The sequence below is a fragment of the Chiloscyllium plagiosum genome, unplaced genomic scaffold (genome assembly GCF_037043375.1).
Source record: "Chiloscyllium plagiosum isolate Xiang-an unplaced genomic scaffold, Cpla_swu_hap1 HiC_scaffold_34, whole genome shotgun sequence".
Classification (NCBI taxonomy): Eukaryota; Metazoa; Chordata; class Chondrichthyes; order Orectolobiformes; family Hemiscylliidae; genus Chiloscyllium; species Chiloscyllium plagiosum.
This window is the reverse complement of record NW_028270172.1, coordinates 19,116,197-19,129,161: the sequence shown is the minus strand read 5'-3', so window position 1 is coordinate 19,129,161 and position 12,965 is coordinate 19,116,197. Positions and strand designations below refer to the sequence as shown.

Genomic DNA, 12,965 nt, shown 5'->3' with positions numbered 1-12,965 from the left:
GGCTCTATGCTGGTGGCCAGGATGGGTGAAGAGCCTGTTTCCACTCATTTAATTGAATATAAGACTCTGCCAGGGGAAACCTGCAGGAAAGAAATGCTTCCCATGCAAATAACTCAGAAAAAGGTAGCAGTTTTTTTCATTTTAGGTTGGAAGCAAAGTTAATATGGTCAAATTACTTATAATCCGATCTATGATTTGCATTCTGGAGATTAAACACAATGATAAATCAACAATGAGAAAGTGATCAAATAAAATGACAAATATAAAATTATAACAGACAGAAAGAGAGGGGTTAAACTGGAACCTCTAAGAAAAATTAAACTCAATGTATGCAGGTTAGACTAAGCCCTTCTATATATTTTTTAATAAGAGGGTTATGCAAGGAGCTGTTGTGTAAGCTTCCTTTCTAAACTAGTTAAATTTCCAGACAGTCATACAATCTGTTCCAGAGAGATTATATCTGGTCATTGAGGAGGTGCATGCAATGTATTAATGGAAACATTAAAACATCTTTCTTTTAATTTGAAATATCAAACTTAAATTGAAAAATGAAGGACATGTATGCCAATACAGAAAAATGAAAAAAGCTGAGTAATGACTTCACAAACAAGAACAGCCCTGATTGTAGGTCTATAACATGTAGTTACATTAACAATAAGGTAGGCCAATGGTTTATCTTAATATAAGTACAAATACAATCAATATTCCATCATTTGTTTATTAAACGTGTACAGGAGTTTCCAGTCTCATCTTGCAATAAAATTGCATATTTATACTTCCCTTGGGGTAAGTATCTCTATTGTTTGCACAAATATTACAGTTAAGGAACATGAAAGTACTTTCTCTTCTCTTTTTACTTAATTGACACTATATGTATTATTTGCCCACTACTTCATAAGTTACTCTGGTACTCCTCAATCTCTCTGCTTCATGCAGGCATTGACTTTCCCCTAATTACTCTTCAACTATCTTGACATTCTTCCTGCTACTAACTTATGCTGTTGTTCTTCTTCCACCCTTTATTTTATATCAGCACTTTGCTCCAATTTCCCTTTTACGGGGCTTTATTTAATTCTCACAGTCCTTCATCTTCTCCAGTTCACTGTTAATTTTCTCTCTGGATTTTTCTCTCAGCCCATTGAAATTCTGCTGCATTCTAGAGGCAGAAATTCTTGATTGTTGAAATGAAATTCCGACTTGCGGAAAATAGCACAACTTTGATTCCCTAAAGCAGCAGCTGTGGGAAGGAAGTCACATGAAAATTGAACAGTGGCATTGACTTTTGTCCACAAACAAAACAACACACAATCGAGTCTGAAGTGTTGTCTGCATAAAATTCTGGTGGTCAGTGTAAAAAGAAAATGGGGTCAAACTTCTTCCATGCACTACTGATAGTCAACAGTTGGGAATGGCATAATGCTTTGGTATTTGTTACTTGGATGGAACACCGAGTGAGAAGAACAGAGAAATATTCAGTGCATTACATTTATGAGGATCCCTTCTTGATTCTATAAGTTAAGTATTACTAAACCTGCATTTTTAATAATATTCAACACTAAGTATCTTATTCATACACATTGAACAAATAACTTTTCTTTACTCAATTCCCAACTTAAAACTTTCTTCCTATTTTCACAAACTTAAGCAGGAACCTGGCTTTAAATCTTTCACAAGACTAATCCAAAGTCAGCCATCCAAAGACTGTGCGCTTACCAGACCAGTTATTTTTCCGCAATAGCATTTAGTTTATGTCTAGCACTTGTTCTCCTGATACGATGGACACAGCCAGAAAGTTCCCCTTCTAAGCAATTAATGGTTCTAACCATGTCTTACTATTCCATTCTGAAGGAATGCAATACTCTAAAAGGACTTACTTTTATTGTTTGATTAACTAGACGCTTACTATATAAATTATATCCCAGCACGTTGAACAAAATAAATGGTAACACATAAAAAGGAACTTCAACTTAATATTATGCTGAGTATTCCTGTCATAGGTTTTGAAGAAATAGATTTGAGAGGTAAATTTTATACTTCACAATGACATGTGTTTATACTTCTATGAAAATTATGCTCCTACAGTACTGTAATCACATTGCAGGAGTCACTTCTATCTTCATGTGTTTCCTATAGGAAGCAAGGCTAATTTCCTATTATTTTACTTTCCTACTTTCCGAATGGGCTACTTTTAATTAACTGGAAGTGAGAGATTCATAGAGCATTGTAGATTCTGGGAGAAAGCAGCCAACACAAATATATACATGTACAAATATTGCAGACGAACGTTCCATTGATGGAATCTTCTCTGAAGTCAAACTTAGAAGTCATATGTCACACACAAAACATACAAATGACACTGGAGGCAAAAGCATAACATTAAGAGATAAGCAGTCATTTTGTATCAGAACTCCAATTCAAAGATTTTCGCTTAATAGGAGGAATATTTTATATAGATTATCCTTCAATGATAATTTACATTGTTAAGGTTAAGTAAATCATAGAGTCACAGAAACATAGAGATGTACAGCATGGAAACAGACCCTTCAGTCCAACTTGTCCATGCCAACCAGATATTCCACCATAAACTAGTCCCTCTAAACCCTTCCTTTTCATATACCCATCCAGATGCCTTTTAAATGTTGCAATTGTACTAGCTACCACATTTCCTCTGGCAGCTCATTCCATACTCTTACCACCCTCTGCATGAAGAAGTTGCCCCTTAGGTCTCTTTTATATCTTTCCCCTTTCACCCTAAACCTATGCCTTCTGGTTCTCGACTCCTCCACCCCAGGGAAAATACCTTGCCTGTTTACCCTATCCATGCCCTTCATAAAGTTATAAACTTTGAATAAGGTCACCCCCCAGCCTCTGACGCTCCAGTGAAAACAGCCCTATCCTATTCAACCTCTCCCTATAGCTGAAATCCTCCAACCTTGACCATATCCTTGTAAATCTTTTCTGAATCCTTTCAAGTTTTACAACATCCTTCCGATAGGAAGGAGACCGGAAATGCGTGCTATATTCCAAAAGTGGCCTAACCAATGTCCTATACATCCACAACATGACCTCCCAACTCCTATTCTTAATACTGTGACCAATAAAGGAAAGCATACCAAACACCTTCTTCACTATCCTATCTACCTGGAGAGGATAATGCATTTTTGCATTAGATATAACTGTTGCCATTGAAGTACAGATGTGAAGAACATCAAACACACTTATTGCAAATTATCCTTCTGCGTGCAGAGCATCAATCATTAACTTCTTTATCTAAACACTTCTCTTTTGAACATACAGCTCTTGCTGATTGTCGTCAGCTACAATACAATCACAAATTATTTTAATTACATACAGTGTACAAAACATTTTACAATTAGTGATTGTTTTTACTAAACGGTGGATATATGAAAACTAATTTCACATTGTGACAATAGTGCTTATGTGTGCTGCTGTGCTGGTGTCGCCTGTCAATGGTTGGTGGTTCTAGTTATGCAAAAATTTACCCTTCCGTCAAACAGCCCTATCTCACTTTATAACCACTGAGGAACAGATATTAATGGCCACAAAGTTGAGGCCAAACATCATGTCAAAACATCAAGTTATACAAAAACATACCCAGAGTTTAACAGCTTAAAAAAGGAAGAGAAAAATTAGAAAAAAAAATTTACCTTCTACATCTGTATTTATGTTCTAATGTGCTTCATGTTGTAGTTTTTTGCATCAGTTAAATTTACCTGTGTCCATCAACACAATTAGACATAAAAATAGAAAATGCTGGAAATACTCAATACATCAGGCAGCATCTGTGGAAACAGGAACAGAATTAATTTTTCAGATTCAAACATACAAAACTGGAGAGACTCAGCAGGTCCAGCAGCATCTGTGTGAGAGAAAAATAAGGTTAATGTTTCAAGTATGGTTCTGAAGAAGAGTCATACCAGACACAAAATGTTAACTCTATTTTTCTCTCCAGAGATGCTTCCAAATCTGCTGAGTTTCTTCAATGTTTCGTGTTTGTTTCAGACGTCCAGCATCCACAATATTTTGTCTTAATTTTTCTGAATCACTAAATTCTCATCAGAGTTCTGACAAATGATCATGGACCTGACACAGAAGCTGTCTGACTCTCTCAGTATTTCCAGGATTTTCTACTTTTATGTCACATTTTCAACATCAACAATGTTTTGCTTCTGCATTAGCTCAAACAAAGAGCTCCTTTATTATCTAAACACCACAGATTGCTCAATGTTTTATATGCATGCCTATATGTTAACTTCCTAGGTATGAAAAAAAAGTGAAGAAAATATATTCCTCAAAATTACTTACTTTAACATGGCTCTGTGCACCCAGGTTATAGATTTCAGTGGGTTTCACTTCGTTAATGATCTTAACTAGACATGTGCTATCTGTGAGGTCTCCATAGTGCAGCCGCATATCTGTAAATTGAAACTCAAGTTTATCAAATCACTGGGAAAAGAGAACGAACATTCTCCAAACCGTTGTCATTGAAGTCAAACTAAAATTTGGTCTGGCTGTGTAAAAGAAATTTGGTTTTGTATTACTCCATGTTAATGAAATCATAAAAAATAACACAAAACTACATTAATTTTCTACAGAAATTTCAAATGCCATAAAACATCCAATCAGTTTAATGGTTGTGAAGTCAATGACATTGTCTCTTTATTGTTAGTATAATTTTTAAAAAAATAATTAAGATAATTAAGACATGAAACGAAAATGCAAGGTTGACAGGGACATTCAAAACTTGGAAGTCAATACTTTACCAACCAATGGGAACCAAAGATAACAAAAGTTTAATTTATTAACACATATTTGCAATTTTATGGAGAAACTGGAAAATTAAGATCATAGACAACTTAATGTCTCAACTTAACACTAGTAAATAATCAGTAGTCGGATATCTTACAGGCAATGACGAAGGGCAAAAACGTTGGACCAGAGCAAGTTCGCAGTTTGATTAGTTTCTCCACTTCCTGTTTATTAATTTACAATATTTTCTCTTTTCACTCTTCCATTGTTCTAAAGGCTCATATTTTCACTTTCTTCCACAGAAGTATTGAATAGTGTCCATAAACTGTTGCCTGTTGCCCAAAGATGAACCACAGACATAACTGGATAATTTCATTGGATACTAGCACAGCGGTTGTACAACAGCAACTCATGATGTCACCACAATTTGAAAACACTCAGCCCATTTTAAATATAGAGTCATAGTCATAGAAATGTACAGCATAGAAACAGACCCTTTGGTCCAACCTGTCCATGCCGACCAGATATCCCAACCCAATCTAGTCCCACCTGTCAGCACCCAGCCCATATCCCTCCAAACCCTTCCTATTCATATACCCATCCAAATGCCTCTATGTTGGAGATTATAAGAATCATCAAATTAAAACGTAATTTGTTGCAATGTTAAAATTTCAGCTACATTCTTAATATAGGGCAAAATCTTCTGCTGTCACTAATAGCAAGTTTGAAATTGGGTGGGCCATTTATTTGAGTGGGATGGCAGTGTACCTGAACCCACCCTCCAACTTCCATCAATTGTGGGGGAAGGTCGCATCTCTCAGCCAATAAAGTGACCCGGACTGAACCTCATAGCACTTGCTGCAGACAGGCCTGTGGCAGCTGAAATCACGCCAGCTTGTCACTCCCCAGGTAAGCTGGAGGTGAGGGGGGACAGGTTCACGAAAACAAATGCACAGTGTCTGATCAAGGTAATGGACACTAGGGGAGAGGGAAGCAATTGAGAGCTCCTTACCTCCAACTCCCCTACCATGCCTGTCCCATGATCCCAAACTGAAAACCCCACCCTCAACATTACTTACCTCTGGCCGGAGCTGTTCTGTACTCTTGGGACTTCAGCACCCATTCTTCCTGCACCAGCCATAGCCTCGCCACTGCTGAGAACAAAGGCTGCCAGGCTCAGATTGACCAGCATCCCTCTAAGGAGCATTTCCACATCCCAGGAACATGATTCCAGGGGAAGACCTCATCACTGCTGGTGGTGATTCAGTAGACCCTCCCAAAAGAGGCAGCATGAGTCTCTCCAGCCAACAGGCAGGACTCCCAACACAAGATTTTCCCTATAATAGTTTCTCCAATAAAGCATTCAATAAGAATCCATCAGGGTAATTAATTGAATAAGCTTTATGTCTTGAACTTCAAGAATATGAAAGAGCTCAATAAAATATTTCATAAAATTATTGACAATTAAGTGGAAAATTATTCAGTGTTGAAAGGTAACTGTACCAATTAGGATCTGCACCTGTGCATAGCTATACATAACTATAATTGTCTAAAAAGGTGTGAAGATTTATACTAACCCTAATCAAAACTGTGTACAGATAGAAATACAAAAAGAAAATCAAAATGTGCTTTGAAAGCTTCCCATCATCAAATTAGATGCTTATAATTGACAAAATAAAGCTAGTTTTTAGGATAGCCATGTAGACAGCTGAAGACAAAAAAGAAAGTAAGTTCAGAATTCAGTTTAATAGAAAGAGGAGATTGTCAAGCGATGTATAAGGACGAACTTACTTCCTTCTAAGTGTGTGCGAGGATTCTTGTACAAGTGCTCTATACGCCCAGTGTTGAAAGAACTAGATCGGCGTATGATGCCATGCACCTGAGAAGAATCATACAAAAAGAAACATTAAGTTTAGCCCTCATTTATTAAATCTAATTTGCAGACCTAAAATAACTTAAGAGTTCATAAGACAAAATGTGCAGGAGGAACAGAACATCTTCTACTAGACTAATAAATACCGGAGTGTTGTTAAAACAAACACAATTCATAAAATAGCTCATTGATCTCGCAAAAGCAAATAATAGCAATCAAAACTAAGTGCTTGCATCTTCATGAAAAGCTGTTTTCAGCATTCAGGTATGATGTGTTGTGTTGTTATATAGATCATTATAGAACTTATTTGCTTAGTTAGGTGTTAGACACTTTTAGAATGCCAATCATGCTCAACAGTCTCCAAATCAAACGACTGAGGAATTACAAGTTATTTTTTCTGGCATTCTCACCCTAAACGTCCCTGCCTGCACATTTCTCTCCTGTAAGTTGTTCCTTAACATTTATCCTTTTGACAAAGTCTTTGCTGACCTATCTCAAGTGTTAAATTCAGCTGATAAAAATCCTGTAAAATTTAAAAATCACACAACACCAGATTATAGTCCAACAGGTTTATTTGGAAGTACAAGCTTTCAGAAAACTGCTCCTTCGCCAGGTAGCTAGTGGGGCAGGATCATAGGACAGAATTGAAAGTAAAAGATCAAGTGTCATACAACTGATGCGAAGTACTGAACAAACCTAGATTGTTGTTAAGTCTTTAATCACTTAGAATGGGGTTGCAGGTTTTGAGCAATTAATATGTAATTCCCAGATCTTCTTTCAAGTCACAGTCCCGAGATAACTTAAGGTTTGATAACAAAAAAAGGTGACATCTCAGCTCAGACAATGCATTAAAGATGGGAGGTTAGAGTCTGTCTGTATCCCAACCTTAAGTCAGACTGGTTCTATTTCCAAAGTAGGAATTTATAAAATGTCACATGGACTGTCTGCCTACAAACAGTGTGCTTTTTGAACAAAATAGAATGTATCTGCAAAGACAAATCTGCAAATGCAAATTCACCCCACAGGCGCGTGTGTGTGTGTTGGTGGGGGGAAGAGAGAGGGAGAGTGTGTATGATTGTGTGTACATACTTGATAGTGTGCGCGACTATGAAGGAGTGTATGCCTGAGAGTGTGCGGGCGAATGTGAGTAAGGGCATGTCTAAGAGAGAGCATGTGTATGAGAGAGGGGTGTGTGTGTGTGTGTGTGTGTGTGTGCGCGTGTGCGTGCGCGTGTGCGTGTGCGTGTGCGTGTGCGTGTATAGTGTGGTGAGGTCACCTTTTGTGTGACTTGAATCCAAGATTCCAGTTGAGTCCACCTTCATGGGCTATTAGCCTTTGTTCAGCAACTCTGCATTGTTGTGCATCCCAAAGTCCATCTTGGAAGACAGTCACCTGAAGATCCAAGGCCAACAGTCCTTGACCACTGAAGTGTTTCCCAACTGGGAGGGAACATTCCGATCTGGCGATTGTTGTGCGGCGTCCATTCTTTCATCGTCATAGTGTCTGCTTGGTCTCGCTAGGGTACCATGCCCAGATCTTCGGGTGACTGTCCTCCAAGGCAAAATTTGGGATACACAACAATGCAGAGTCACCGAGCAGAGGCTATTAGCCAAGTTTGGTACCCATGAGGATGGCCTCCACCGGGACTTTGGGTTCATGTCACACTACAGGTGACCCCACTACCCAATACACTCTCACACACACTCACACCCTTTCACAGGCATATACTCCGTCATACTCACGCACACATACACAATCATACACTCTCTCCCTCTCTCCCCCCATCCCCTGACACACACATACACACCTATGGGGTGAATTTGCATTTGCAGATTTGTCTTTGCAGATACATTCTATTTTGTTTTAAAGGCACATTATCTGTCGGCAGTCAGCCCATGTGACATTTTATAAATTCCTACTTTGGAAATAGAGCCAGTCTGACTCAAGCTTGAGATACAGACAGACTCTAACCTCACACCTTTAATGCTGAGCTGAGATATCACCTTTTTTGTTCTCAAACCTTAAGTTATCTCAGGACTGTGACTTGAAAGAAGTTCTGGGATTTACATATTAATCACTCAAAATTCCCACTCTAAGCAATTAAAGACTTAACAACAGTCCAGGTTTGTTCAATACATCACATTTTGATCTTTTACTATAAATTCTGTGCCCTATAATCCTGCCCCACTCGCTACCTGACAAAGGAGCAATGCTCCGAAAGCTTGTTCTTCCAAATAAATCTGTTGGAGTCTAACCTGGTGTTGTGTGATTTTTAACTTTGTCCACCCCAGTCCAGCACCAGCACCTCCACATCATGGCAATCCTGTAAAACACCTAAGGATATCATACAGCACTATGGGTGGTTTCCATACGCATGATGTTATTATTGTTGGTATTATCGATCGTGCATAATTTCTGATAAGATTGTATCACCACATACCTCAGCCCAAAAAAGTCTGGCCAATTCAACACAATCTTGCACGAGTATTGTCTGAATCAATCTCTACATATTCCTTGTGGTTATCCACAGGCATGAACCTAAGGCCAATAGCCAAGTTTTAGGCTGGCATGGGACAAGCAGACAAAGAACACGGAGTAAAAATGAGGAGTTCAGTTTTATAAGACTCTGGTGCAAGTACTAGGTTAGGAAGGAGTGGTGCCTTATACAAAGTAGAACCAACATGTAAGGTGAGAAAATAAATACAGCATCATTTAACAGTAAGGAAGGATCTTTCAAACAGTGGCCAGACATCTTTCAGTTTCACATAAGGTTTGAGAAACAGAAGGAATGCATATAAATCAAGTTAAATTTAAATAAGACTGACCTAGAAGCAATAAATTAAAAAATCTTAGGTTGAGGTGTGGTTTTAATGGATGCACTATAACAGTGGGAACTATTCAAAGTAATATTTGCCAAATACAAACCTCTCAACAGCAAATGTTCTTCACACAGGGTAAAGCAATTATATGAGATAAGATATAGTGGCAAGTTAAAGTAAATGACTTACACAAATGCAAAAAGTGGCAATCCAATGAACTGAGAGAAATGCAAAAGGTAAAAAATGGCGATGAAGAAAACATTATCAACTTTCAAAAAAAAGGAAGAGTTTTCTTAATTACCTTTTAATATAGTCCATTAGCTTTTAGTGATTTCTGTACTTGGATCATCAAATCTTACCGTTCCTTCATTGATGATATTGAAAATAATCAAATCTCTTTGGTCCAAAGTGGATGACTTCACACTTTCCCATACTGAAATGCATCTGTCCAATCATTGTCTAATCACTTTAGCTGCCAATATTTGTTCTGCATATGACTACATGGCTCACTATATCTTCTATTTTAGCACTGGACGTTCATCAACAAGATGGGAATTGTAAGTCATGCTCCTGTCCTGGCAATACCGCCCACACTCTTTTCATCCGAGGGTAGCAGGGTCAGGATGTACTCAGGCCCACAGCATCCCAAAGCAGGAAGGAGATAGAAACAAAGGCTGGTGGGTTAGAAGACTCACCTCAATTCCCTGAGTCGTAGGCCCACTGCTGTGCTTAAATATTAGGCACTTTGGCCCTGACCTCACACCCTGCTTTACGCTCCCAGGCCCCCTACCTCCTTTTACCTACACTATGTGTTCTATTACATAACCAATTTCTTACCTAAGAGAAAGATTTCCTCCAATTTCATGAACTTGCATTTTCTTATGTGAAATAGTGTCAAAAGCTTTCTGAAAGTCCATACAGATAATATGATAACATCGAAAATTAAGACTCAGATGGTTTTATTTTTCAGACCTGGGGGTTAAATTTGAAAAAAGACTGGTAAATAAGATTGATTGAGTTGAACTGCAGATGACTTTAACTAACTGAAGGGACAGCACATGCAATAGGTTTAGTGGCCTAGGTATGACTAGTACATTGTTTTTTATTTATTCAAGGGATGTGGGTATTGCCTGCTAAGCTAGTGTTTATTACCCATCCCTAATCCCAGTTAATAGACTCCAGCTATGGGGCTGGAGTCACATGTAGGTCAGGTATCGTTGGCAGTTTATTGTCATAAAGGACATTAGAGAATCAGATGAGTTTTTCCTGACAATTGACAATGGCTTCATGCTCACCATTAGACTCTTCATTCCAGAGTTTTTAAATTGAATTCAAGTCCACCATTTGTCATCGCGAGATTTGAACCCAGAACATTAGCTGGGTCTCTGGATTGATGATTTAGTTCTAAAACGAACACAATGAGGACATTACCTCCCTGTAATTTAGACCTGCACTTTCTTAGCTTACAGTTCTTTTCCAAAGCTGCATTATATAAGTTCAAAATACTCCACAAACTTGAATCGTAGAATGATGCTGCACAGATGGAGACCATTCAGCCCAATGAGTACGTACTTTCCCTTCAGATACTTATTCTTTTGAATGTTAATATAAAAATCTGTTAACAAACATTTATTTTAAACAAAGTGAATTGTCCCACTTTGAATAAGTATCTTATATTTTAATTATTTGGCTATTAACTCTTCTACCATTGGAAACACTTTATCTTTCATACTTATCAAAACTCTTTGTGAACTGCAAATAATCGAACTTCCCTATTTCAAGAAGAAAACATTCTGTTGCACCAGTTTTGTCACATTACTGAAGTCCTACATTCCTTGTGCCAGTCAAATGAATCGCCTTCGGACTTTAAGGCACTGATATACTCCTTCGAGTTTAGTACCCAATGATTACCTGAGGCCTAACAAGTAACTCCAAAGTATTCTAGTACTTTTGTTTTAGTACACTGTGCTTCTTTTTATTAAGCCAGAGATTCTTTTTATAAAGAGACAACCATATCAACTTGTCCTTCCATCTTTAATGTTAGTATGCCAGATGTCTGTGTTCCTATTTCCTTTTAAGATTCTCACTGAACTCATATTTCTTTCCACAATCATCAATATGTATGACTTCAGACTTGTCTTAAATTTGACCTGCCATGTACCTGCTCATTTTAACAATCTATATATCATCCCCAAAGGTTTGTTACTGATCCCCTCACCGGTTACTACATTCTTAAGTAGTACACCATTTGCAAACCTAGAAATTATGCCCTGTATACCTAAATCAAGGTATTAATATATATCAAAAAGAGTACTACACTTCATAATGAGAGACAACATTGCAAAAATGTTTTTGGTGCTAGTATCTGCTTTCTGTCACTTAGCTAATTTTAATATTCATGGCTGCCCTTTCATGCCAGTTTCCCAATAAATCTTCCATTTGTTACTTTCTCAAATGCCTGTTCAAAGTCCATATACACATTAGTAGCATTATCCGTATAAACGTTCTCCAGTACTTAGCAAAGAACTCAGTAATGTTAGTCAAACATAAAAAAACACTAAAATAAAAGCAAAACACTGCAGCTTCTGGTGATCTGAAATAAAAACCTGAAGTAGAGTATAGAACTTATGGGGCTTATTCAAGGAAAAGTTCCTGTGTGTCCTAGATAAGTATGTACCTGTCAGGCAGGGAGGAAGTTGTAGAGTGTGGGAGCCGTGGTTTACGAAGGAAGTGGAATCTCTGGTCAAGAGGAAGAAGGCAGCTTATGTTAGGATGAGATGTGAAGGCTCAGTTAGGGCACTTGAGGGTTACAAGGTAGCCAGGAAAGACCTGAAGAGAGAGTTAGAAGAGCCAGGAGGAGAGATGAGAAGTTGTTGGCGGATAGGATCAGGGTAAACCCTAAGGCTTTCTATAGGTATTTAAGGAATAAAAGAATGACGAGAGTAAGATTCGGGCCAATCAACGATAATAGTGGGAAGTTGTGTGTGGAGTCAGAGGAGATAGGGGAAGCACTAAATGAATATTTTTCGATAATATTCACCCTCGAAAACGACAATGTTGTCGAGGAGAATACTGAGATACAGGCTACTAGACTAGATGGGATTGAGGTTCACAAGGAAGAGGTATTAGAAATCCTGCAGAGTGTGAAAATAGATAAGTCCCCTAGGCTGGATGGGATTTATCCTAGGATTCCTCGGGAAGCCAGGGAGGAGATTGTTGAGCCTTTGGCATTGATCTTTAAATTGTCATTGTCTATAGGAATAGTGCCAGAAGACTGGAGGATAGCAAATGTGGTTCTCCTGTTCAAGAAGGGGAGTAGAGATGACCCTGGTGATTATAGACCAGTGAGCCTTACTTTAGCTATTGGCAAAGTGTTGTAAAAGGTTATAAGAGATAGGATTGATAATCATTTAGAAAAGAATAATTTGATTAGGGATAGTCAGCACTGTTTTGTGAAGGGTAGGTCATGTCTCACAAACCTTATTGAGTTCTTTGAGAAGGTG

General features: G+C 38.0%; 1 protein-coding gene across 1 annotated transcript in view; it reads right to left on the bottom strand.

Moving 5' to 3' along the window:
* gmds (GDP-mannose 4,6-dehydratase) overlaps nt 1–12,965 on the bottom strand; it is a 647,649-nt gene that overhangs the window by 520,290 nt on the left and 114,394 nt on the right. Inside the window, exons 3-4 of the mRNA XM_043719391.2 lie at nt 6,562–6,649; nt 4,327–4,436 (exon numbers count right to left, since the gene is read on the bottom strand). Coding sequence (XP_043575326.1) covers nt 4,327–4,436; nt 6,562–6,649 — 198 coding nt within the window. The remainder of the gene's footprint in view (nt 1–4,326; nt 4,437–6,561; nt 6,650–12,965) is intronic.